The 27,692-nt window shown below is 44.0% G+C and overlaps 1 protein-coding gene across 12 annotated transcripts in view; it reads left to right on the forward strand.

The window, feature by feature from the left end:
* Tor1aip2 (torsin A interacting protein 2) overlaps nucleotides 1-21,263 on the forward strand; it is a 33,198-nt gene extending 11,935 nt beyond the window's left edge. For 4 of the 12 annotated variants that reach the window (XM_030254004.1, XM_006529589.3, XM_011248003.1 and 1 more), the window contains 4 exons: nucleotides 11,813-11,989; nucleotides 13,990-14,571; nucleotides 15,995-16,096; nucleotides 17,103-21,220. In XM_030254004.1, coding sequence (XP_030109864.1) covers nucleotides 11,923-11,989; nucleotides 13,990-14,571; nucleotides 15,995-16,096; nucleotides 17,103-17,860 — 1,509 coding nt within the window. In that variant the 5' untranslated portion in view covers nucleotides 11,813-11,922 and the 3' untranslated portion in view covers nucleotides 17,861-21,220. Of the gene's footprint in view, nucleotides 1-3,695; nucleotides 6,139-11,812; nucleotides 11,990-13,989; nucleotides 14,572-15,994; nucleotides 16,097-17,102 lie in introns of those variants that run through there. The other 8 variants (NM_001160180.1, NM_001160182.1, NM_001160181.1 and 5 more) reach the window with 4 other exon arrangements.
* The last annotated feature ends 6,429 nt before the right edge of the window (nucleotides 21,264-27,692 follow it).

Consider the following 27,692-nt stretch of genomic DNA (forward strand, 5'->3'; position numbering starts at 1 on the left):
TATGTGGGTAGCATTAGGTCAGTCAGGCTACATAGTAAGACCCTGTCCCAAAAACAAACAAGCAAACAAGTAAAGTAGATATGGTATTAGAAATGTACTCAGGGGGGCTGAAGAGATGGCTCAGCGGTTAAGAGCACTGACTGCTCTTCCGAAGGTCCTGAGTTCAAATCCCAGCAACCACTTTTAAAAAGAAAGAAATGTAGCTCAGTTGGTAGAGTGCTTACCTAGTGAGAATACATTATGGTATCCCTAGTACCACATAAAATTAGAGGTGGTGGATATGTCTGTAGGCCTGCCATTCCTGAAGGCCAACATAGAGGATCAGAAAGTCAAGGCTATATTGAGTTTGAGGCCAGAGTGGGCTATATGAGATGACATAGTGGTTTTAAAAATACTGGCTGCTCTTCCAGAGGATCCAGGTTCCAGTCCCAGCACCATTGTGGTATCTCACAAAGGTCCATAACCAGTTTCAGGGTATCTGATACCCTCTTGCTTCTGTGGACACCAGGAGTACATACACATAAAATTAAATGTTAACGGCAGATTTGGGAGTTTCATACTAACATTTATTAAAGAGAATGAACAGGGTCAGAATAGTTAAGTTATTTAATGCCTGGACAGTTTCATTCTAGTGGACTGAAGTAGAATTCAGTTTTCTGTTGGTTAGGGCTGGCTGGAATTTGTAGTCCTCGAGCCTCTTGCCTCCTAAGTGCTCATGTTCTCAAAAAAGCAGACCTTTGTTTTCTACAGTATTTGGGTTACATGGAAGCTTTTTGCACTTTAGCTTTGGCCCACTGTGTTTGATCAGTCATTTTGTTTGGAAATGTGAGGTGTGCTGGCTTTGTCTGTATATACCTTACTAAATGTCCTGTGATGTCTGGGTGGCTTTTTATTTATTTAGAAGTCAGGAAGCCTTCACCTATAACACGGATCCCAATCTGGACTCAGGAAGTGTAGAAGGCTATTTTCTCTGTATGTGCTGTGGCACCTCGGCTGTTCTGCCTGTCTCCAAGTGTAGTGTCTGACAGTAGGGCTCCTCTGTACCCCAGTGTTTGGTAACTACTGACCCTTCTGAGCAGGGTTAATTCCTCTTGTCCTCTGTATAAAGGCTAGTTTTGCCTGTTTTTTTCCTCTGTCTTACTGCTATTTCTGCCATTTTAAGTTATCAAATAATGAACAGAGATACTGTAAGCCATTAGTATTTACGATAGGAGAATGTTTTTGTCCTCCACCAAGTTACAAGAAGAAAAACTGGTCTCAGTGGTGAAGCACTTGCTTAGCACATGTGAGGCCCTGGATTCGGCTCCTAATGTGTTGTGGCAGGGAAGAGGCTGTAGTAAAGTCCACATTTTGGATTTCATCTTTGTCACTGTATTCACTCTGTGGCAGTACTTCAGTTGATCATGTCATTCGTGGACATTTAGCCTTTAGTCCACAGTTACACTGGGCTACCATGGAGGTTTTATGTCCACCTTTGAAAGCATTTGTGAGAGTCTCTCATTCATGAGTATATTTCTTTCCTTTTTTGGGGGGTGGGGGGGGGTTGAGACAGGGTTTCTCTGTGTAGCCCTGGCTGTCCTGGAACTCACTTTGTAGACTAGCCTGGCCTCGAACTCAGAAATCCACCTGCCTCTGCCTCCCGAGTGCTGGGATTAAAGGCGTGTGCCACCACACCCGGCTATGAGTATATTTCTAAAGAGTTTGAGATTACAGGAAATAGATATCTTTAGCTTATTAGGTACAAGCAAACAATTTACAAAGTTGTTCTGTTCATCTGCATGCCATGTATGTCATTAGAGTGCAGGGGTTAGGCTGTCCTTTAATTGCACGCACTTTCTTAAGACTAAGGGGCGAAGGAGCTGGTCCCAAAGCCTGACGGCCTGCTTGAGATCACATGACTTCCACGTGTGTGCCGGCATGTCCACGCCCACACCCATACACAAAACAAATAAGGTATAACAATATGTTAAAGAGATACTTGTGATAGGGAATGAAATCCATGTAATAAGGAAAACTCAACAATTCTGGCTGTGTATGCTATAGTAACAAAACAGCAGCAGCAAACCCAGCAACATTGAATGGAATTTCTGGGGAAAATTTTAAAAACCAGATACTGTTTTCCTCATGCCCTTTCAGCCATACAAAGATTAAACTCGGAAGAGCTGGAGTAGTATTAGAAAGTCCTGAGAGTCTTAGGATTAACATAAAGACTATGGGCTTGGTCCTGAGGCTTTGAAGCAAATAATGGTAGTGAAGTTGTTAGTGTTGGGATCTGGTCTTCCCACGACCATTTTTTGGTTCCCTTGTCGCTCCTGACCTGTCATTGCGAGTGTAAAGCCTGAGTGAAGTGGCTGGTGGTTGGAGAAACGGGAGACAGTGATAGTTCTTTTTATTCACTTTTTATTCTGGAGGTATGGCGCTTGACAGTGAAGTTGGAGGGAAGAAGTTCGAGGGAAGGGTAGAGTTTTCAGAGCCCTGGAGCCTCTGGGCTTTTTCTTGGCAGCATGGTTTTGGTGTTTGACCCACATACTTAAAAGTATTTCTAGAAACTGGGAGCTGAATTGGTAGCCTAGTACCCAGTTAACTGACCTTAAAAGCACATCAGTATATTTAGACTGACTTCCATCTGCTATGAAAATGTGCCCCTGCGTTTATAGCATTCTCAGGGCTCACTCACGTTTGTGACTCACCCTTTGCCATTGTAAATCCATAAGTCTCTAAGATAGATTGGCATTGAGTGGGGCCAACACTATTTCCTCCTGCTTTGGAGGCCCCTGTTAACATTATCTTTAGTGTTTCTGTTCTCACAGGATTGAGCATCAGGATTTAAAAGAACTAGTGCATGTTGGAGGGGCACGTACTATAATTTGATAATCTGACGCCTCCTGTGCATTCATCTTCTTGATCCATGTATGTGTCCTTGCCTACTGTGTGTGTGTTACATCAAGGATCATGAAAATACCTTGGATCTATTGCTCATACAGGGTTTTACATGTCATCCCAAAATGGCAATGTGTGTCAACCTATACCGATAAATTCAACAGTGAGACTTGCCCCATTGATTCCTTTTTTCAGCTTTTAAAAGAATTTTTAATTTCTTATGGTTAGCTGTCTAATAGTTTGCTAAGGCTTTTTTCTTTGTTAGATTGAAGTCTGTTGGAAAGGCTGTCATAGTTACTGCTGCCCTCCTGTTATAAGGATACCATTTGGTACCTGTTTTACAGAAGTGATATACAGATTTTTTTTTGTTTTGTTTGTTGGTTTGTTTTGTTTTGTTTTTTGAGACACGGTTTCTCTGTATAACCCTGGCTGTCCTGGAACTCACTCTGTAGACCAGGCTGGCCTCAAACTCAGAAATCCACCTGCCTCTGCCTCCCAAGTGCTGGGATTAAAGGCGTGCGCCACCACTGCTCGACCAATATACACAGATCTTTTATCCTCAAAATACAAAGGTAGTAAAAAGCAAAACAAATATAGTCTAAAAAAGAATCACAGCAATCCTTGTATAAATCCTAAGTGATTCAGAACCCATCCCAGTGTCCAGAAGAGTTAACTTCCAGATAGCCTGGGATGGGGGGACCCTGTGAGACTGTTGTTGCACCTTGACTGGTGCAAATAATTCTCAAATGCATGTTTGTAATACTTTGAGCAACTGCAAAGCCCATATGAGTCGTCTGAAGTTTTATTATTTACAGGTGTGTGACGCATTCCCAGACCATCCTGCAAACTCAACACCAGCGACTTCTCTGTGACTGGGTCCAGATAAAGGTCCTTTCAAGACTGACTTCAGTGGATCTACTCCACCAGGTCTTCCCGACCTTACTACATCACTGCCAAGTGCTATTGGCGAGACTGCCTGCACCAGCAGAAGACTCACCGGATCCATCAGAGCGTCGGTTTTACCAGAGCAAAGCAAGAGCCTGTGTGGTTCTGCCTCCCGCTAATACTGGACAGGAAACAGCAACTGGCTTGGACTAGAGGCCTGGCTTTCCTTTGAAGGAGCTATTCTGTGATCTGTGTTGCTAGTAAGTGACTGACAGTATTCTAGACTGGACTGGTCCCTGAGTACAGAGACTGAGTTGCAATTAAGTGAAGAATAAACTTCAAGATCTTGAAGAACTGCACTAAGGTGCAAGCCAGGTTCAGCACTCCAGTGTTGTTGAACTGACAAGTTGCTAAAGGAAACTGTAACTGGACTGACTGTTGCTTATTGCTTCCCTCTCTCTGTCATTGTTGCTTTTTGTTGTTACATTGCTTTGTGTTGTCTTTCTAAGCCCAGATGTTCTCCGATAATTCACACTGCCCTGATTGTGGGCAGCAGTGGTTCCCTAGTTTAGAACTAGGGCACTGGTTGTACCAAACTGAACTTGTTGAAAATGAATGTTACCAAGTGTTCTTAGACCGTATTAACAGGGCTGACTACTGCCCTGAGTGTTACCCTGACAATCCTGCTAATAGAAGCCTTGTTCTGCCTTGGTCTTTCCCACTTGAGTGGGCACCTCAAAATCTTACCAGGTGGACCTTTGAAAAAGCTTGCCATCCATTTCTTCTGGGTCCTCCACTGGTTAGAAAAAAGATACATGACTCCAGGGTAGCTGGCTTTAATCCTGCATTACAATTAATTTTGTCCAGAACAGACAAAACCTTAAACAAGAAACTTGGCCAAAGCAAATGACTTCTGTAACAGAATCATGGAGACTCTCAAGGGCTTTGCGTTCGTAGCCTAGGGGAGAAGAGGAATTAACGTGTTTCTGTTTTCCTTCTCTTTTTCTTTCTTATAATTTTTTAAGGTGCTGGGGATTGAATCTGGGTGCCTTGTGCATGCTAGGCAAGTGCTCTTCCACTAAGTTAAACCAAGGCTCCCCCTTTCTAAGACTGACTCAGACTGCTGTTACTACTCTGTCAACTGCCTAAATTGTTGGGTCTGCTTCTGTGGTCTATGCATATTTTAGCATAAATTTAGTTGATATTGCAGCCAGAGTATTTACCTAGAACCAGACTAACCTATAGCCCCTATAAATGCTTTAGAACTACCTGGCCCCTCTTGAAAATCACCACAACCTAAGTATTGACAAGATAATGTAGTCCTGGAGGGGAGGCCCCATGTTGTATGCCCCATAAACTGTTTTTCTATCAGTACCTGTTATGAGAACATGTTCTTGTAGCTGGATTCTAGATTCTAATAAATTTTAATACACTACATTGTTCTAATTTTCTCCTCTTATATTGATCAATAATGAGAGATGTGTGTATGTACATGTAAATTTTTTTCATATATATATAACCATTCTTTGACACTTTTATCCTCAGTGTAAGTATTACAGTGTTTTAACTGGTCCTGTCACATACTATTTGGCAATACCTACACCGGTTACCAAAAAATGTGTTAATGCTGCCAGTTTACACTTACTTATCTCTATATAACCAAAGACTGTCTTGTCTTGTGGTGAGTGAACTCAGTGTCCTCCCATGGAAATGGAAAAATAACCCATGCTATGGAGTTTATGACAAATGATAAAGCTTGACTCCATATAACTTTAGAGTGGTCTAGTGGATGCTCTGTCTTAGCCGTAAGAATGTGCTGCTGAACATTGGCCACGTTCTAGGATTCTGGTCATGGAAATCATGGAATCAGATTTGGAGTTAAGCAGCTTAGAAAAGGCTCCTGGGAACATCTGAGAAGCCACTGGACATTGTTAAATTTTCACTTAAGATTCTAGGTGATCCAGTGCCTGTGTAGAAGCAGAAATGTCAAGGACCCAGGTGGTTCTCTTTCCTCTCTAGGGTCTTTATGGTCTTTGTTCTCATGATAGTTTTTAAATGGGTTCAGTATGGTTCGTTGTGCCGATAATTCAATCACAACCAGAAGCAGGGGGCACCTGGCTTGCTTTCTTACAAGTCTTAATTTGGAAATAAAATCTTTTTGAAATGACTCAGCAGGTTTTATTGTTTTTGTTTTACTCTCATGAGCAGGTACTGATTCATGCACTAGTCTGAGAAAGACTTGGCAAAGGAGGAGGAAGATTGGGCTTTCCCTTATGGCACCTCACCTCCGCTGATAAAACTGACATCCATCCCTTAAGTGGGGAAGTGGAGGACTAGTTGTTGATACGCAATAAATCTTGCTTTCCACATGTGAAACCTGGCTTTTGTCTCTTTAAAGGATGGATTCTAGTGAGCCACTCCTGTGTCTGCCATATGTCTGTCATGGCGGAGGTTCTCACTTGGTACCTGAAGTACACTGTGTGGACCGCCAGATTGAGTGAAGTTAGTTGTTAATTGTCAATGAGGTACTTACTCCCATATTGTTGATCCTAAAGCTCTTCCCAAAACATACTTTTTAGAGACGAGTATTATTGCCTCTTTATTTTTTAGTTATTAATAATGTCTATGCCCCAAGGACATAATGCTAAGGTTCTACGTGTATGAGATTTAAATATTAACAGAAACAAAATTTTTGCTCTTTAGTGGTATCAAAATACATAGAATTGATACCATTGAGTTCTTGAAACAAGCAATGACTGACAGTACTTTTTAGGTTAAATTTGTTAGTCTGGAAAATACCGTGGGTGGTCTGTGGCGCATACATTGAGACCTGCATTAGTACACGTGACTTAAGAGGGTGGGAACCTGGTGAGCTCTCGTAACACCATAGGCCAAGTTGAGCAGTTCATCAGAACTTGTGACTCCGCAGCAGTGCTTGATTATGTGCAACAGCATGAGCATATGAACCAGAGAAAGAACTGAAAAAGTAGCCACTTTTAGTATGAAGATTCAGATGTGACAGCACACCTAGTGTCTAGTCTAGTCTCAACACCATGTGGAAGAGCTAAACTGAGCAGAAAGGAGAATTTGGAAGCCTTTTGTAGCTTAGGTCTTGGGAGGTTTTTTTGTAACTAGATTAGGATACTTTATAGTAAATGTGAATAATGGATTTTAAAATATGATTTGATTAAGTCCTAATGTTTAAAATCAAAATTATCTGAGATACTCTTTCAATTGTACGTGCTACAGTCTGGAGTGTGAAGAGTTGATCAAGATACATGTAATAGTAACATTTTTTAAATGACCATCATAACTTTTTTATTTTCTCGAAGATTTGGGAATAGAAACATTGGAACAGACAGGAGGGGACACTTTCCCCAGGGAGGCTGCTCTTGTGGGAATGTGGTTGACTGAGGTTATACTGTCCAAGTTAACAGGGAAGGCGCCTCGGCCAAGTAAATATGCTAAGCTAAGGCCTTAGCATTCAAAGAACATGACAGCCTGCATATATCCTGGCTGTTTAAAAGAGTGAAGTCAGCTTGAAAACTACCTTTTCCCCCTCTGAGACTAGACTAGAGACCAGACTGGTCTTAAACTCACAGAGAGCCACCTGCCCCTGCCTCCCAAGTGCTGGGATTAAAGGTGTGTCACCAAGCCCAGTAAAAACTGCTTTTCATGAGAGGAAAATAATAGCTTTTCATTATATTCTAATTTGGGCGCTATTTAAATGGCCTGGGCATTCTAATGGGTTTCAAGTGTGTGACAGTGATGGTGCCTGCCTCATACTGTTGTGTCCTTTGCCATCATGGGATACAAAATGTTCAGGACAGTGAGGCAGAAAATAGAGAAGAAAAGGGCAAAATCGTAGCCAGCTAGAACTTAATGCTTCAATTGTCAAAAACTTAAATCTGTGGCAGGACCAGGTTGATGTTGGGCTGTCAGACAGCAGTAAGCCATGTTGTCTCAGGTGGAAAACTGGAGTGTGATATAAATTGGTGTTGCCAGAGAAGTTCTACAACCTTGAAGTAAACATTTTTGAAAAATGTTATGGATCTGAGCTGGGCATGGTGGCCCAGACCTTTAATCCCAGCACCCGGGAGGCAGAGGCAGGTACATTGTTTGGTCTACATAGTCAGTTCCATGCCAGCTAGCCTCCTTGTCTTGAGGGGTGGGTGTTGGAGGGGTGTTGAATCTGCCAATTTACTCAGACTATCTATTAGAGTCCTAGTTCAAACCAAGATCAACTGAACCAGGGTCAGGGACCTTTGCAGTGTTTACTGGGTTTTTTTTGTTTTGTTTTTGCTTTTTAGGGTGATGGTTAAAATGTTGGGTGCCCTAGGCAGACTGCCTAACCTCAGATCCTGACTACCTTTAGCTGGCATCTTGGTTTGGAAAGTAAGAATTAGACTTAGTTTCTACTTTGTTCAGGGTTGCAAAGATTGAGTTATGTGTTTGGCTCCCGGCACCAAGAAGAGAGCACTCTACTAAAGATCAAAAACAGCATCCTATAAATAGTAACAATCACGGGTGTTAGGTGTGCTGTGTTCTTGGGTGCTGGAACAGGAAGGCAAATCTTTTCGTATCCAAGGTACCATGTTCTTTTATCTGTTCTTTTGAGAGCCTTATCAGACCCCATTGCTATACATTTGTGATGATGTCATTCCTGTCTAAACTAATATCCGGCAGGCACTCATGGTCTTTTGCTCCATTTATACTGAATTTTATTCCCAACCCTGTGTTTGTTGCTTCCTGGTACCTAGCCCTTCCCTTCTGTTCCTGTCTTCTCCAAGTCTGTCTTTCCTTGGTTTCCCCGGGACCCTTTGGCTACACCATACAGAACATGAAGGATGAGCAAGGTCCAGCTGCCCTGACACTCCTGGTTTTCCTCCACACAGACAGCTTCCCCTTGCCCTGTCTTTCTTCCAGCTTGTTACAAAATGTATAGGCAGCTGTGGTTGAAGCTCTTGGGGTAGAAGTTCACCCCATGTGCTCCTAGTTGTCATTATAGGGCCTTATGGGTACAAAATATATCTTGTTACTTTTTTCTTGTGGTGTGTGTGGGTGTGTGATACATGCACATGATTTGTGCACGCATACATATGTGGTGGCTAGCAGAGAGTATTATTTGTTTTTGTTTATCAGTTTTCACTTTATTTCTACTATTTTGGCTTAGCCAGCTGACCAGCAGGCTTCCATCTCTGTCACCCACCCTTGGGGATTTGAACTCAGGTACTCATGTTTGTACAGCGAGTGTTCTTACCTATTACAACATCTCCCTTACCTACTATTCGTTTCTGAAAGTTACTAATTCCCTTAAACACAGAGAAAACCGCAGGACATAAGCATGTGTCGGTCCCAGTCTGAAAGATGTTAACATTTTGTCACATTTGCCAGAAGAATGTAAACTCCCATTTAGTATAGTCTCCATGAGTAGAGAATGACTCTAAACAGTTGTAACCAGTTCCATAGCCTAAAGAAGATAAAGCAGAATGACCAGGTTCACAGGGCTAGGGTTAGAGTGCACATGATCCTGAGAGAATTAAGCCAAGTTCTACTTAAGTAGAAAAATTAATTACTACGGGACGCTGAAAACCAACATTTCACAATTGAACTTGGAAGAGACTCACTAAAAATAATTGAGTTTGTGCCAGTTGAGACACAGTCTATATTTTGTGGGAAAGATACCATCAAATACCTTTTTCGGACTGTTAAGGATCAGGTTTTTTGTTATAAAAAGTCTCCAACAGCACATTTTAATCACTATGAGGCATAGCCTCACTTTGTTTTTTCAACATGACTTTCGTGTAGCCCAGGCTGACCTGGAGCTTGCAATATAGCCTAGGGTGGCCTCAAACACGTGATCCTTCTGCTCCTGCCTCCCAAGTGCTAGGAGTGGCTGAAGCCACTACATCCGGCTTCTGCCGCACATTCTGTGACGTTCCACACAAAAGTTGCTTCCTAATATGGGCTTGTCACTGCTCAGAACGATCTGCGTGATTCTGAAACATCAGCCTCCAGATCGCTCAGATACCAGACCATATGACTTGTGAGTTGAGGTAAAAAGCATGTCTGTCGCGCTTCTGTTCTGAGGGAATGCGGCTTCAACCCTGTACAGAGGCGAGTGACGTCAATGAGCTCGTGAGGAGAAGCGTGTGCTGAGCCTTGAGGACATTTCTGTGGTAGCTCCTTTGCCGCTGATTTCCAAGGAGACATTTTAGGACATGCTGTTTGTCATGATGTTAAGAGTAAAAGACACAGTAACCACACGGGCTTTAAATTTGAAGGCAAATAAAAATGCTAATGGCCTAGGTTTTCCTCCCATGTTGATTTCTAGTCTACACTCCCTCCTCTACATGTTTCCTTTACTATAGAGTTTAATCATTTACTCAGTCTAGAACTTCCTGTAAATGGAATCATTTGACATACTTTTAATTTTTTTTAAAATGTGGTGCTAATGATTAAATCTGGGACCTTGCCCAAGTTTTAAAGTCTGCCACTGAGACTTAATGAATATTCTTTCTGTATTGTTTTTTATAATATACTAGAATATTTTCTCAAGTTCTTACTTTTACTATCATATTTATTACCAGGAGGCTGGGAGTGGTAGCACGTGCCTGTGACCCCAGCACTCAGGCAGGAGGATTGCCTAAGCTGTATAGAAAGTTCTAGGCCTGCCAGAAATATGTACAGAGCTGATGTCTCAAACAACAAAAAAGGAGGGAGATACCCTGAGAGCAGGGATGTAGCTCAGTGGTAGAAACACTTTCCAAGCCTGGAAGAGGCCCTGTGTTACCACACACATACACACTGGCACAAAAGCTGAAGTATCAGATAAAGGAAAAGAGAAGATGGTCTTTAGAAAGAAGGGTGTGGTCCTAGGTCTCCATTCTCTCTAGTTTATATACCACATGCATTCATTTTCTTTTTTAAAAATAGCGTTTATGTGTTTGCATTGCATGATTCTGTGTGTAGAGGTTATGGTTGGAGGATAACCTCTGGAAGTCGTTTTTTTCTCACTATGTGGGTCCTGTTACTCAATCATTGGTTGGTTGTTCTGTATTTTATTTTGCAATATTGTGGATTGAACCTCCAGTCTTGTGCATGCTAGGCCAGAGCTGTACCACTGAGTCTGTCCCTAGTTCTTGGTTATCTGTGATAGGGGCAAATACTTTTACCTGCTGAACTGACTCCTCATAGTTTTTAAATATGCTTTTCAAACAGTATATGAAGTTTTACTGTACACTGGGCACTATAATAAGTAGATGAGGTTTAAATACATAAAAGTTTTAATATGTGAGAGTGCCATAGAAAAATTCAAAGAAAGCTAGCTTTATGTGCCTCTCAAGTAGAAGTTCAAAAGTGTCACCCTTTACAAAGCTGTATGACCTGTGTTGTGTTTAACCCAAGGTCAGGTAACTTACCGAACAATTGCGCTCCACAGTAAGGCCTCCCGGCAGGCGACCTAACTTTACGGCTTAGGAATGGCTCCTGACTCTGTTGCTTTTGAGGAACTCTTGTACTTATTGTTCTTCTCTGAGCCATGCAAGGACATGGTGTGAATGGGTCAATGTCTCCGTAAGATTCCAAATGAGTGCTTGCTGCATCTTCCGGCAGCACTTGAGCAGTTACCTGGTCATAAATGATCAAGCACCTCTGATCTGAGTGACCTGAAAGAATGACATGGCCTGAAATGGGCAGCTCGGGACATTCACAGTGATTGCCTCCACGTCTGCTTTCAAGAGGGGTTTGTGTCTAAATTCAAAGTGTTCTAGGATCCTGCTCGCTTGGTCTTACTATTTCTACTCTTGTCAGTCTCCGAGGGTGTTTAGGAGGTGGCAGCGTCTGTACGGGATTCATAGTTCCAGGAATTGTCCTTTCCATTGTCTGGGCTTGGGATGTGATGCTCCTGAAAGCCAGAAAGCAACGTTTCTTAAGAGTTTAAGAAATAACACAAGACAAAAGAGATCTTATTCAAAGAGCTGAAACTGGTGTTTTGCCCTTGAATGGATAAAAAGTCATTTGAATATTTGTTTTCATTTCATTGTAGTCACTGTCTATATCCCTTGCTTCTTGCTTCCATGGGAAGCATGAGTCTATTGGAACCTGGGACAAGAAGAAACCAAGGTATCTCCACTACAAAACCCAGACACTAAAAAGATGTCCCAAAGTCTGAAGAGCCAGAACACAAACATGAGCGACAGTGGCTGCAGGGATCCTGTGGGAGGTAAGGACTGACCCTCATGGCACTGAGGCCTCTGCTGTAGGAAATGGGGCTGTGTTAAGGAAGAATGTCCCCAGGGACCAAAACCTTAAGTTTAAAAAATATATAACTCAGTGGGTTAGTTTGTTAATATTATGACCTTTTTTACATTTACTGAGTTTTATATAATATCAAATGTATATTTTTTCTTTTTCTTTTCTTTTCTTTTTTTTTTTTTTTTTAGACAGGGTTTCTCTGTGTAGTCCTGACTGTCCTGGAAGTCACTCTGTAGACCAGGCTGGCCTCGAACTCAGAAATCTGCCTGCCTCTGCCTCCTGAGTGCTGGGATTAAAGGCATGTGCCACCACTGCCTGGCAAATATAATTATAAGAAAAGTAAATGTTTTAGATTCCAGTAGTAAGGAATGGTTATTTTAGCAAAATGTTCTGCATCTTGTAAAAAGATGGTAGACTTGTCTTTAGAGTTCTATTTATTAAATAAAGAAAGCCTGTGATTTAGAGGAGACCTTTCATGGAAAGTCTTCATCCTGCTTTCAGGGCTGTGTGTGTGTGTGTATCTGTCTGTCTGTCTGAGAGTGAGTGTGGGTATATGTAAGTCTGTGTGTGTGCGTGTGTGTGTGTGTGTGTGTGTGTATGTGAGTCTGTCTGTATAAGAGTCTGTATGTGTGTGTGGGTCTCTGTGTGAGTATATACGTGTGTGTCTGTGAGTCTCTGAGTATGTGTGTGTCTGTGTCTCTGTGTGGTATAGAATAGGCAAATGTGAGATAGTTTTTTCAGAATAGAAAGAGAACATGAGTTGTTTTTTAGCATTGTATTATTTCTCGTGTGTGTGTGTGAGTGTCTGTGAAGAGCGGAGGACAGCCTTCGGGAGTTGGTCCCCTCCTCCTACAGTGCAGGTCTCATGGATCAAATGAGGTGCCAGCCTGACAGACAGTGTCTCTATCTGCTGAGCCCTCTTGTTAGACCTGCTTTAAATTGTTCATTAAGGACGTTTTGAAGTGTAAAAGTAGAACAGTATACTGCGTCCCATGGACTTATCGTCCAACTCACCTGTGACCAGCATACTCCCTCTCGTTGCCTGCCTTGGCAGGGGCCGCAGCTAAGTGGTAAATAGGTACCTAGAATGCAGAAGGCCTGCAGTCCATCCTACCTCTACACGGGAAACAAAAGGAGGTTCATGAGACACCTAGGAGAATACAAATGACAAATACTGGGTAATGTTAAGAAGTTACTTTATTTTTTTTAAGATTTATTTATTTTATGTATGTGAGTACACTGTAGCTCTCTTCAGACACTCCAGAAGAGGCCATCAGATCCCATTACAGATGGTTGTGAGCCACCATGTGGTTGCTGGGAATTGAACTCAGGACCTCTGGAAGAGCAGTCAATGCTCTTAACCGCTGAGCCATCTCTACAGCCCAACTTACACTTTAAAAAAAAGTAATTACTTACTTTTAAATATTGTAGAAGTGTTTCTCCTCATCTTTTTAGAGATGTATATCCTGGTATTTTAGCTACAAACATGAGAGGTCTAGAACTTGGTTTGTTAAAATGATGCAGGGGAAGGTAAAAAGGAGGAAAGCGCACAGATGAAAAAAGTACCTATTTCTGTTGTTGTTGTTGTTTAGACACCGTCTGTCTCTGTAACACAAGCTGACCTTGAACTCAAGGTCCTCCCGTATCAGCCTCCTAAGGGCTGGGAATGCAGTAAGTATGTGCTACCACCCTGATCAAGAGGATATAGTTAGCATAACTTTATTGTTATTATTATTATTATTATTAAGTATTACTTTAGCAATTCCTTTATATTATTATTAGCTATTAGCTTTATTAGCATGGACAGCTTGTTTTACCCTTGGTAGGAGACCAGAGAAGTAAGAGTTAGAAAAAGTGCATTGTAAATCATGAAAAGGAAAAGGGCATGTGTATGTGTATGTGTGTATAATTGCAGACCTTGTTTGCTATGAGGGAAATGTTTAAAATAAAACATTCTTGTCTCACTAGACTCACAAAATGTTTTGGAAAATGATCCATCAATAAACTCTCAAACACAGGACACCAGAGTCACACCGAATAACACTGCAGAAGCCCAGCCCCTACAGCCCACATCTGATCTTAAAGAAGACCACCATGAAATAGGGGCCAGAGCTCAGGAGCATACAGACACAGGTGACAGGTCAGAAAGTCCAGAGGAACCAGCGTTAGAGAAACCTCCACTGGATAAAGCAGAGCTGGAGAGCAGCCCGAGTTCTCAGGACACAGAGCTCGGGCATCACCCCCACTCAGAACATGGGGGCGGAGACGCCCTAGATCTGGATCCTAACTGCTCTCAAAGCGACTTGGGAGGAAGAGCAGATGCACACCTGGAGAGCAGCTCTGTAGCGTCCCCAGAGGGAGCAGGTGACAGGGGTGAAGCTGATGAGCACCTGGAGAGCAGCTCTGCAGCCCCCACAGAGGGGGCAGGTGACAGGGGTGAAGCTGGTCAGGAACTGCTTGCTGAAGACTCTACCGATGGCCAGAGTCTGGGCCATTCCAACACAGGTCCAGGGAACCAGGATTCACTGAGGAGACGACTGCCTGTGCCCGGTGAGGAAACCATCTGGACTGCTGTTGTTACCCTGCTTGTGATGCCCCAAGAGTGTGGTGGAAGTCATTCACAGCAATGGGATGCTGGACAGGTCCCCAGTCCCCTAGACTAGCTCAGTCACCGTATTAACTCGCTACCTACACATTTAAATGTTCTTTCAGTGTGTGTGTGTATGTGTGTGTGTGTGTGTGTTGCCACAGTGTACTTATGGAGGTCAAAGGACAACTTGCATGAATCATTTCAGCTCGTCTAACATGTGGCTCCTGGAAGCTGAACTCAGGTCATTAGGGCTGTAACAGTCACCGTCACCCACCTAGCCATCATGAGGGCCCACAAATTGCATTTTTTAAAAAAATGTATTTTATGTGTTTAGGTGTTTTCCCTACAAGTATGTCTGTGTACCATGTGTATGCCTGTACTCAAGATAGTCAGAAGAGGATGTCAGATCACCTCAAACTGATCTACAGATGGTTGTAAGTTACCATGTGGATGCTGGGAATTGAACCTTGGTCCTCTGGACAAGCAACAAGGGCTCTTAAACACTAGTCCATTTCTCCAGCCCCACAAATTACATTTTTAAATATTGTTTTTATTTATTGTTTATACTCTTGCAATATGACAAAAAAGGAACAAAGCTTATGAAAAGTTGTATTCTCATTTCTTATGAATTATTACTTCAAACTTTGAATGTTTTGTCTTTTGGAAAGCAAAATCTTATGTAAATCAGCAGGTGGGTGTGTATAAATCAGTGAGAGTACATACACACATAGTTTTTGTTGTTGCTCTTGTTTTGAAATAATATCTTACTCTGTAGCCTAAGCTGGCCTCACACTCACAGTGATCCTCCTGCCTCAGCCTCCTGAGATGCAGGAGAGCAGACATCTGCTATCAAGCCCAGTACTTTCAGTGCTCTGAAGAGCTCTGTCTGAAATGCCTGTCTTCTAGTGCCAAGGCATAGCATCCAAGCATCGACTGAGTTGATCATTTACGTCCCTCTGCAAATCCCTGATACCTAATGTGTCCTGTGTGTTTCCATCACAATAGTCTATATAGGAAGCACTTGGCTCACTTCTTTCAGTGCATTCTCTGGCATCATACCCATAGCAACAACTTTATGAATAGCTTTTGAATGAGAAAGTAGATGGATGAATGAATGACGAATATGACTGGATGGACCATTATCTACTATCACAATTCCACCATTGTAGAGGTTCATCATAAAAAATAAAACTGTGTTCCAAATGGAGTGTTTGTGTGGGAAAGAACCTGATATGGTGAGATGAGCTAACCAACGACTTTGGTTTTCATAAAGGGAAAATTTGCAAAAGTGTAGGCATCCTGTCTGTCCTGTAACCAGGTAAGAGGTAAATGATACTGCCCACGCTTACAGTGTACTGTCTCTAATGTCCCTTCTAACTCTAGAGGCTGGAAGTCATGAAGAGGAGACAGAGTTGGTGAAGGAAAAGCAAGAGGTTGCACAGGATACATTGAGAAAGACTGATAAAAAGAGTCTCTGGACCTATGGTGAGAACAAACCTGGTTTGTTACAGTTGGTTTACGTCATTTGTAGATCTTTAAAGAAAATGCACAGAAAGCTATGTTGTTTATGCAAATTTAATTATATATATATAATTAAATATTATATAATATTAATATATGATATAATATTAACTAATTATATGTACATATATATTTAGAAATCCTCATGGTCAGAAATGTACTGCTTCTCCCTCACCCCGACCCCAGTGGGGGCCTAAGGGCCTGGGGCACACTCAGCAAGTGCCATACCACTGAGCTACCATGCTAGCAGTAGAAAACACTATACAGAAGATAAGAAACGAAGCTGCCTTTTGTTTTGTTTTGCTTTGTTGAGGCAGAGCTGTGGTCTGTAAGCCTTACCGACCTGGGATTCACTGTGCAGCCCAGGCTAACCTCAGCCACGTGGCAGGATTCCCGCCTCAGCCTCCAGAAACTGCCTTTTCAGTCAGAGGCTGCTAACCTCTCAGATTGCATGTTTAAGTTGTTTGTTGTTTCTTTTCCCCTTTGAGAACGAATCTCACTATGTAAGGCGGCATCACGGCCCTCCCACGTGCTGAGATTTATAGGATCTACCACCCCGTCTTGGTCATTTTTAAGTTTTAATTACAGAGTGGTCTGTTCTAGCTACTGTATACTTGGAGAATGTGGGAGAAAGTTCACATGACTCACTTTCAAATGGATCATTGACTATGACAAAGTATATAAATAACTTTGACACAGATATTATATCTCCAGATAGCTTTAAGAGATTAAAGAAGGTATTTCTGTTAGACTTTTTGTTTTATTTCTTGCTGTATAGACCAGACTGACCTCAAATTTATGACAATCTTCCTGCCTCAGCTTCTATTAGAGGTGTGAAAATATAGAAGAGTCAGACAAAGGAACTGGGCATTGCCAGTAACACTGGATAGGAAACTGCTTCATTTCCACTTTCCACAAGCATTGTTTCTGACTCATGCTCCTCATTTTCTGTTATTTTCTCATCTGACAGGTTCCGTGTTTCTCGGCTGCCTGATCGTGGCTGTTGTGCTAAGCTCCGTCAACAGCTACTATTCTTCCCCAGCCCAGCAGGTGCCCCAGAACCCGGCTTTGGAGGCCTTCCTGGCTCAGTTTGGCCAACTGAAGGAGAAATTTCCAGGTCAGAGTTCCTTCCTGTGGCAGCGAGGACGTAAGTTTCTCCAGAAGCACCTCAATGCCTCGAACCCCAGTGAGCCGGCCACCATCATCTTCACAGCTGCTCGAGAGGGCAAGGAGACCCTCAAGTGCCTGAGCTACCATGTTGCCAACGCCTACACCTCTTCCCAGAAGGTGACTGCCGTCTCCATAGACGGAGCCGAAAGGGCCCTGCAGGACAGTGACACAGTCAAGCTGCTGGTTGACTTGGAGCTTAGCGATGGGTTTGAGAATGGCCACAAGGCTGCTGTGGTCCACCACTTCGAATCCCTTCCTGCCGGCTCCACCCTGATCTTCTACAAGTACTGTGACCATGAGAACGCCGCCTTTAAAGATGTGGCACTTGTCCTGACAGTCCTGCTGGAGGAGGAAACGTTAGAAGCAAGTGTAAGCCCCAGGGAAATAGAAGAAAAGGTGAGGGATTTACTCTGGGCTAAGTTCACCAACTCTGAGAGCCCCACCTCCTACAGCCACATGGACTCAGACAAACTGAGTGGGCTCTGGAGCCGCATCTCCCACCTGGTGCTGCCCGTCCAGCCCGTCAGGAACATAGAAGAGCGAGGCTGCCTTTTGTGAAGCCAGTCACAGAGGTGACATGGAAGGGCCATGTCTCAGGGCTCTGTCCCGCTAGGAGGTGACTGGCATGTGAGAGGAAACAGCTGGGAGGCCGTCACTGTGTTAGAAAAGAAGCTTTTTTTCTTTGACTTTTAAAAAATCTTTCTAGTCTGAACTTTGATAAAACTAACAATTGGCCTGATGTTTTTCTTTGTTTTTTAAAGCCAATCAGGGTTAAAATACAACATGATGTATTGTTTAAGTGTCCAGCACATCAGTAGAATAGAATTGTTTTGCACAGGAAGATCTGATTCTCCGGGGAACTGCAGCCCCACTGCTGCCTGCAAGGACTCTCACCAGCCTCTAGGGCAGTGCTTGGACCTGGACGAGGTGTCATGTAAATGATTTTAGAGAACTCTTCTACTACATATTAAGTGCTTTTTAATATTCACTTTTTTTTGTTGTTTTTTTCTGAGGCAGGGTTTCTCTGTGTAGCTCTGGCTGTCCTGGAACTCACTTTGTAGACCAGGCTGGCCTCGAACTCAGAAATCTGCCTGCCTCTGCCTCCTAAGTGCTGGGGTTAAAGGCGTGCAGCATCACTGCCTGGCCTTAATACTCACTTTAATAATACACTTGTGGGTTGATTGTGTCTTACACAGATTTGCACTTTGAGTAGGTGAAAACAGAAAACTAGAATTCAACCCTCCAAACCTACCTAAGAGCCTGGTGTGTGTGTGCTTCTGTTCCGTTAGTGAGCTGAGGCCAGAACAGCTGTGCTCAAAAAAGAACCTTCCCAAGCATTGGACTCAATGACGAAATTGTTAGTAATCACCAGAAATGAAAAAATCCCCCTTGGCCATGTCACTTGTCTTTGCCTACCCAGCAGCCCCTCCTTCCTGTGAATCATGCCTGCTCTTGGCTGCTGGGTTTGGGGTTCTCTGTTAGGATTTCAGTGGAGCTGAGTTTCACAGAGAAGTTTGAAAGCCATTGATGAAGTGAAAGTGCATTCTAGAGTAGGAAGGATAGGAAGACATGAAAGGGTTAAAGCTGAGGAGTAACAGGAAGTTCTGTTGTTCAGGGCGACAGAGACCTGCAGATGAGCTGCTACTGGAGGGTGTAGGGCAGGGCCGTGAGCTTTTGTCCCTTTCTGTGGATCTTTCCTGTCCTCCCCTGCTGGAATCTCACTGTTGTCTGTGTTCTTTCAGAAAAGACTTGAGGTCCTCAGCTAGTTAGAAATGCCGTCAGGAAAGGAACTTGATAAACACAAGGGGAAGGTCTCCTGTAGGGAACAGAAAGAGGAATCATGGCCAATATCCGTTGTTAAGCTACATCCCATGATTTCAGACTGGGGCCAATAAGCTGTTAATCAGTACGTGAACTCTGAAAGTAAAACTCTAGTAAAATGATCTTGACCCACAAAAGGTCTGTTCCTTTACATGGATGGGAAAAGCCCTTGGAATCTTGCACTCAGTTTTGGGTCATCTGCTGCTAAGAGATCATGTATACACTTAAGACATTAAGCAACCTGAGTCTAAAGGGATTTTAGGAAACACTAAGAAGATGTCTATTGGTAGTTAAATGGATCACAGAGACACGGGTGAGAGGTGATCTGAAAATATTTCCCACAAGATGGCTTTGGCCACAACCTTTGGTGTTAAGTAAGTTAAGTATGGGGGCACACATGAAACAGTATGTATTTGGGATTTTGAAGGAATCCTGATATAGATTTCAGAAAAGACCCTACACAAAGTTTAAGCATAGTGAATGGAATTTTTCTGTCAACTCATTGTAAAACACAGGGATTGAAGAAAAATCCATTTGCCATTTTTGAATTTTTTTTCTTCTGTATTTCTAGACTTATTTGTTTTGAATGCTAGTGGCTTGTCACATAGCCATGTCTGGCCTGGTGTTTACTCTGTAGCATAGGCTGACTTTGAACTTAGAGTAATTTCTCCTACCTCCGTGTGCTGAGTGCCGAGGCTACAGGTGTGTGCCATCATATCCAACTTTCATGTAAGCTCTTAGCCACTAGCATTACATCGCGTAAAACCACATCAAATCGCGTCAAAAGGTGCCTTGCAGACTGTCATGTTGGCCTTTGACCCATGCTACCTCAGACTCTAGAGGAATGTCTACAGTATTTGTGCACAGTCTATGTCAGTGGCTCAGATCACAAGTGGAAAGCAATCGTTTCCTCATTAAAACTATGTAAAACGACAGCCTTACATAGTTTCCTGTCAACACAAATTTAGGATATAATACATTTTAGAAATTTATTATTTTTCAATTATTTTTGGTTTTTTTACTACTTACCTTGTAAAAATACACTTTTCCTTTTGTCATAAGTGCAATCAGCTGAGTGAGACTTGTCAGTTGTTGTTGCTTTTTTTTTTTCTATCCTCTGTTTCAAAACTCAGGGCCTTAACATTCAAGGAAAGTGCCCTACCACTAACCTATATCCCAGACCTCTTAAAAGTCATTTTGAAAAGAAGCAGTATGTTAGTTTGGGGTCAGAACAAGTAATTTTCTGGTTTTGATACCGAGTCTCTACACAGTCCAAAGTAATGATTCTCAAGCCTCGGGCTCTTACAGGATGGGATTACGGTAGTGTGCCGCCACACCAGCCTATTATCCCGTGTACTGTCTTCTAGACCATTGCTTTTCATATTCAGTTTTCCAGCCTTTTATGTGTGTTGTAATTCTTTGTGATAATTTGCCTGTGTGTGTATGTTTTTTATTGGTGGTGGGGTTTTTTTTGTTTGTTTTTAACTAGGAATCCCTTCTTGAGTAATACCAAGTCTTAGAAGCAAGCAGGGGAAATAGAAACTGTCTTTAGACTTGGGTCTTTCTTTCCCTTTCAGGTAAAATTTAGGGTTCTTCTGGGCACCACTCAGAGATTGTCAGAAAAGCTCTAGAGAGTTCTTAACACTGAACTAATTTTAGTAACTTTTACCTGGAAGTCCGCAGGCTTAGGGGGAGTAGTGAGGCTCAGTACCCTTCCCATTGGCTTATGTGCCCCACCCCCACCCCCAATCACTGTGGCTGATGGTACAGCTTTGTCTCACAGCCTTTGGTCCACAGTCTTGTTAAAGACAGGAGCACTGTGAGCACGGATGTTGGCTATGACAGACAGATGCAGCCTGTGAACACGAGAGTAGTGCAGCAAAAATGATTTTCACCAACACTCTTACTTTCTCTAACAAAGATTTCTTAACCCCATAGAGTTTTGCCTTTATATATTTACAAATGTAATGGCTTGTCAAACTTACCAAATCACCATAACTGCTTTTTGCATTCATTTCCATAGTGATGATGTTGAATGTGCCTTATTCAAATCAATTGTCTGATTACTATACAATAAATCTCTTCAATTTTTCCTGACTGATTTTTTACTAAAATTTCCAAAATAAAGAATTTATGAAAATGGGTGTGCGGTTGTTAGTGGTGGGAAGAGTCAAAAGGATTCTGAAGCATCGGGTGGTGTTGCGGCTGTCAGGGACGAGGGGCCATGCAGGCGGTGTGCTGGACTCCTCCACCACCCTTGGCAGTGGCTGTGGGGCATTTACCCCCACCTGGCTCTCTCTTGACCAGGGGAAGAGTGAGCACAGCCTTGGGAGTGGTCCAAACATGAGGCTTGCTGACTGGGGATGTATTAAGTGTGGGTGGGGTGTCCAGCATCTTGTATGTTGGAAAGTAGGAAGGTGGTTTGTATTTAAAACTCGAATTTAGAGGCTCAAGAGATGGCTTAATAAAGTGCACAAACCTGAGGAGCAGAAATTGGATTCCTGCATCCGCATAACAAGTTGGGCTTCCTGCAAATGACTGAATCTTTACACCCAGGAATCACACACACACACACACACACACATCATTTTCAGAGCTGGGTTGATAGCTCGGTAAAAGCCTGCCTTGGAAGAACAGGCACCTGAGTTCCATCTTGACAACACCCGGTTTTGTTTTGTTTTAAAAAGCTGGGTGTAGAGGCACAGGCTTGTTACCCAGCATGGCGGAAGCAAGGGACACACAAAATCCCTGGGGCTTTGAGAGCCAGCCACCCTAACTACTTGACACGCTCTGGGCCTCAAATAACAAGGTGGACTGTGCCTGAGGAAGGACAGACAGACAGACAGACAGATGGATAGACACACACACCAGAACAAAAGAAAAGTTTGCTCTGAGGATGTTGCCGAACCTGAATTAGTGGGTAGATAGAACCCTAGGATCCACCCCCTCTCCAGTCCCTCGATGCTCAGAATCTAGTGCTGCACGCCGCTGTCTTCCTCAGCTTGGGCCAAAGTGTTTCTTGACTAATTTCCTATTTGATTCTTGTAACTTAGGAAAATGTATTTTCAAGAGTTAGTATATCTTAAGAGCATTTGGCTAGCCACAGTGCAGATGAGTTTGCTTGCAGAGAATGGGGCTTCTTTTTTTGTTTGTTTGTTTGTTTTATTCCAGACAGGGTTTCTCTGTGTAACCCTGGCTGTCCTGGAACTCACTCTGTAGACCAGGCTGGCCTCGAACTCAGAGATCTGCCTGCCTCTGCCTTCCAAGTGCTGGGATTACTGCCTGGCGAGAATGGGGCTTCTTAAACCCTGTCCAGTTACCTACAGTAGAGGAGCCATGTGGTGGTGGTTTTATTTTTGAGTGTTTAAGTTAAAAGGATAGGAAATTACATATGTACCGCCAAACACAAACTGGTAGTAGTCGAGTTTCTATATAATACATTCAACGTTGAGAAGATTAAACACAGCAACAAACAAAACAAAACAAACAATCCCTAAGCCCTGCTATTCAGATAGCCTTCAGCAGACCGGCCAGCAGCGGTGGTGCTGCGAGTGGTGGACGTGTGAACTCTCAGGTTGCAGGAATGACTCAGTGGCTGAGACTGCTCTCTGCTCTTCTAGCAGACATTCTAGTTCAATTCCTATCGAGCACATTTGATGACTCACAACTGTCTAACTCCAGCTCCAGGGGACCTGACACCCTTATGTGTGAGAGTGCGTGCGTGCGTGCTCGCGAGCAAACACACACACACACACACACACGCATGTAAATCAAAGTAAAGTAATTTAAAATTAAAAAAAAAAAAACAACAACAAGCCAGATGAGTTGTTAATTTAGCAATGCTATGGGATTATTTCTTGAGATGTCATCTCAAGCTCTCATTTGGGTTGACGCTAAAATCTGCAAACAACAAAAATAGAGAAGCTGGGGGCTAGAGAGATGGTCCAGGGCTTAGGAGCACTCGCTGTTCTTACAGAGGACCTACGATTGGTTCCTGGTTAGTCCTCTACTCTGTCAGTCTGGGAACTATAAGGAGGGGGTCTGGGGCACAGATTGCTAGACAGAAGTCTGTAGGGGGCAGTGGGAAGTGAGATAGTCGTATGTGGATACTAATGGATGTCTTTTGCCTGGGCACCCTTATGTTGTGGCCTGCTTGAGTCCTCTGCCACCCACCCCACAACTCAGGATCTGTGTGTTCGCAGGCTGGGGGAAAGTAATCCCATCCCACCACTGTCTGGCAAACAGCCGGGCACTCCCAGCTGGGAGTTTTCTTGTTTTCTGACCACGTCTTGTGTCTTGGTCCCATACCCATGGCTGAGTCTCTCCATTGCGAACTCCCTTTTCTTATCTTCGGTATGCTGCCTGCTCAGGTCTCCCCACGCCGTCTCTCAGGGTAGGTTGCAAAGCTATCTTCCGGCCTTTTTTTCCTTTGGAATGTACTTGGAGCAGGGTTTATCTTAGAAGATTTCATGTGGGGAGTAGAGATAAAGACACATCTCATCCAGCCTTGCTTTGAGCTTACAGGGCTCCATTCTTCTGCCAGGACAGGCAGAATAAACCTAGCTTAAAGCTTGTTTTGAAGAGCTAAGTAAGGTAATTCTAACATGAGTGACTTAACCAGCCGGGCATGATGGTGCACGCCTTTAATCCCAGCACTTGGGAAGCAGAGGCAGGCAGATTTCTGAGTTCGAGGCCAGGCTGGTCTACAGAGTGAGTTCCAGGACAGCCAGGGCTACACAGAGAAACCCTGTCTGGAAAAACCAAAAACCAAAAAACAACAACAAAAAAACAACCGAGTTTTAGGAGCCATCAGAAATGTTGGAAGGCTAGTGGTAATGGCCGTTGGACACTGTAAGTTCATGCCATGGGATCCTATGTGCACTTCAAATTGGCTTAAAATGCATATTTTGTGTGACATTTTTTTTCTTTTGCCACTACAAAAAGAAAATACTTTTGAATTCATACAAACTGTGCTGCCTAGCCCTATTTTTTTTCCTTTTAAGGTTCTCCATTAGTTGCTACCAGTTCCTGACTCAGCCTCCTTAGCGGTAGGGCTGAGGGCCGAGAGGAAGGGAGGAGGGACTCAGGTCAAGGAGGAATAGGGCCGGGAGGTTCTCAGTAGCCAGAGGCTGGAGGTCTGCATCTTCTTCATCTGGAACTCTTGGGTGTTCAGAGGACCTTAGAAGATCACGGTGAGGGTTCTAGTTTAGGTTGGTTTTTTTGTTGTTGTTTTTGTTTTTTCAAGACAGGGTTTCTCTGTGTCTGTGTAGTCCTGGCTGTCCTAGAACTCACTCTGTAGACCAGGCTGGCTCGAACTCAGAAATCCACCTGCCTCTGCCGCCCAAGTGCTGGGATAAAAGGCCTGCGCCACCACTTCCCGGCCCACTAGTTTAGTTTTAAGATGTTTATTTGACACAGAACACAATCCTCTGGAGGAGAGCGCTCTTTTGTTAGTTTTAGGACTAAATGCAATTCCCAATAGGTCAAAGAACCCTGGGTCAAGGCAAAAGCCTCCGGCCGTCCCTATGTGGATGAGCAGGAGTAGACACAGGCAGCCAAAGGCCTGAGCTGGAGCCTGAGACCACCTGCTCGGGCACTTGTGTCCTTATGTTTCAGACCCCAAAGGGAAGGTGACCTTAGGTCCTTACTCAAGGTGACCCAGCCACCACACATCTTGTGACCATCCCTATGGAGGCAGGAACTGCCACACCCACTTAAACTCTGGGCAACAGTGCTTTTCAACTCCCAACTCTGCATGGGTGGCGTGTGGTAGGAGGGTTCCACGGTGACAAGATAGAGAAGTGTGATGGCCAAATGTTTCCCTGGGGCCTGGACCAAGTATATCCCCCCCCCTGGGGTCTGCTCATCTTTGGTAAAGGACTGGTACACCCAGGACTGTGGGAATGAAGGTTATGGAAGGAGGTGGGACTTCGTCCTTGGTCCAGGCAAGGGTCTTGGCCTACACTTTGGACTACACTTTGGCCTACACTTTGGGAACAATGAAGAGTCGATAAGAAACCATCCTCCTTAATCCTCAGAATTGTGCTTGTCCTAAATATATCAACATGTTCCCTAAACAACCTTCCTTAAATGTATCAAAGTACTTCCTGAACTGCAATGTTGCAGATCATCTACAGAGTATAAGCACACCACAGTGTTGGGATAACCCTTAAAAAGGAGCTCTCTGCTCCCCTAAGCCTTAGAGGCTAAGGTTTGCTGAAATCCCCTGTCCCCCTGAGTTGACCCTCCAGCCCTTTCTCCCCTCACTCCCTTTGCCAATTAAGTCTCCCACTATCACCTGCATCCAGAAAGCCCAGGCAAGTTAGTTTCTAAAGATATAAAACAGACTTGTCTGAACAAACAACTCCAGGGGGTTGTGGGGGCGGGGTGGGGGGCAGGGTGGGGGGACTGCAGGCTTGCAGGTAGCCTGGGAAGTTCCATTTAACTTCCCAGTTCCCATGGAAACTCCAAGTATTTCCATCCCCTTTGGTATAGATGCCCCTTTCCTGCAGTGTTTGCTCCCCCAAGGTCCCACTGTTTGAAACAAATACGGTCTGCTGAGGCCAGACAGGCCTCTGTTGCTAAGGTGCCTCAGCAGAGCCGGTCTGTTACTATTCTCCATCCCTGATTGGAGGGACCCCATCCCTGACCTTTGGTTGTTTGTCTGGACTTTCGAGACCTGGTTTCTCTGAGCTGCTCTGGCTTTCCGAAACTTGCTCAATAGACCAGGCTACCTTCGAGCTCAGAGATCTGCTTGCCTAGGCCTCCTGAGTGCTGGGACTAAAGGCACCGTACTCTCACTCCCAGCTGGGACTAAAGGCATTCAAAGCTCGTTCACCATTCTCTAGCCTCCAAAGTGGCGGTGCCTTCTCACCCAGTCCTCCCACCTGCGATACAGGGCGTCGCCTCTTTCTCTCACTTCCTTCTTCCCGCTTAGGTCTGGACAGAGCAATGGCTTGGGGCCGAAAAAGGTCAAAGACTATGTGGGAGAGGGAAAGGCTGAACCCAGATGGTTGCGAGCCCCCCACCCCACCCCACCCCACCCCCACCCCCCGCCAAACTTGAGGCCAAACAGATGCTTGAAGAGCAGCCCTGTCTTTCAGGGTAAAGGAATACAGTTTGTTGTTTGTTTTGAGGGGGTGGTTTGTTTTTGTTTTTTTGGTTTTTCGAGATAGGGTTTCTCTGTGTAGCTCTGGTTGTCTTGGAACTCACTCTGTAAAACAGGCTGGCCTCGAACTCAGAAATCCGCCTGCCTCTGCCTTCCAAGTGCTGGGATCAAAGGCGGGTGTCACTACGCCCGGCGTGAAATATAGTTTTTAGCTTAATTAATGTATACCAAAGTTATTTGCAGAGCTTGCTGTCTGCACCAGCCACTATCTTTGGCTGTCTCCTGCTGCTTAAAGAATCTTCCCTTCCCTGACAGTGTAAACAAATTCAAGACCACCCGGCCCCTTCCCTATCTGCAGGGACAGACTAGTGGACATAAAGGCCACAGCTGCCAGAAATGACCGTCCTTGAGAAAACTTTCCTACCCCTCCTCAGTCTGAATTCTGAGGAAAACTACAAACTGCTTTGACCTTGCTGATTGCTAAGTTTTCTGCCAAATTAAAATTATACTGTTGATTTATTAGCCAATAATAAAATAGCTGTGTGAGCCCCTTCACAAAAAGTATAGATCAACTGTATTTTAGACAATCGGGGTTGACTCTCCCTGCGAGATTGAGCAACCCCACGCGCGTCGGAATAAAAACCTCTTGTTATTACAGCGATCGATCGTCAAGCTGTGTTTCTGGGGGTTGTGTTCTCTATACCTGGGCCCCGGGGGTCCAACAAGGGCACCCCCAGAGTAATGGGGGTAAAGTGCCACAAAAATGTGCTTCAGGCTCGTTGGTTCTCGGAAGTGAGCCCCTCTAGCAGAACAGAGGCCAGCTGGTCCCCAGGCAACGCTGAACACTTCCGGTGATACCAGAGAAGGGCTGTGGCGGGGCCAGAGGTCTTAACAGGAATGTCCTGGCCACCAGCTGCGGCCCACTCAGCTGTACTCATAGCCCTGAGGTGGGGAGAGCTAAGCATTCATACTCTTGTGTGACACACAGGCAGACACGTTGACTGCATCCCTGACCTTTGCTTGTTTTTCTGGATGTTAAAGACCTGGCTCCTCTGAGTAGCTCTGGCTTTCCCGGAACTTGCTCAATAGACCAGGCTACCTGGGAACTCAGAGATCTGCCTGCCTAGGCCTCCAGAGTGCTGGACTAAAGGCACCATAATCCCTACTGTATCCTGGCCTCTCCCCTTCACATTCAAAGCTAGTTCTCTGTTGTCTAGCCTCCATTCCAGCCTCTCTTGTTTTTATAGGCTCTGCAACTGTCTCCCTTCTCGCCCTTCCCATCAGACACAAGGCTGATTGTGTAACGCTGTTAACTCGTCTATGAAACAATGAATTGACTCAAAAAGTAGAGAGGAGGAGAAACTACAGGCCTGGAAAGTCAGGAGTCTGAACTGCCCCGCAGTGAGTTCACCATCTTGGGCAGGACACCTGTTAAGAACTACCAAATAAATACTGTGAAGT

The sequence above is a fragment of the Mus musculus genome, chromosome 1, assembly GCF_000001635.26.
Source record: "Mus musculus strain C57BL/6J chromosome 1, GRCm38.p6 C57BL/6J".
NCBI classification, from domain to species: Eukaryota; Metazoa; Chordata; class Mammalia; order Rodentia; family Muridae; genus Mus; species Mus musculus.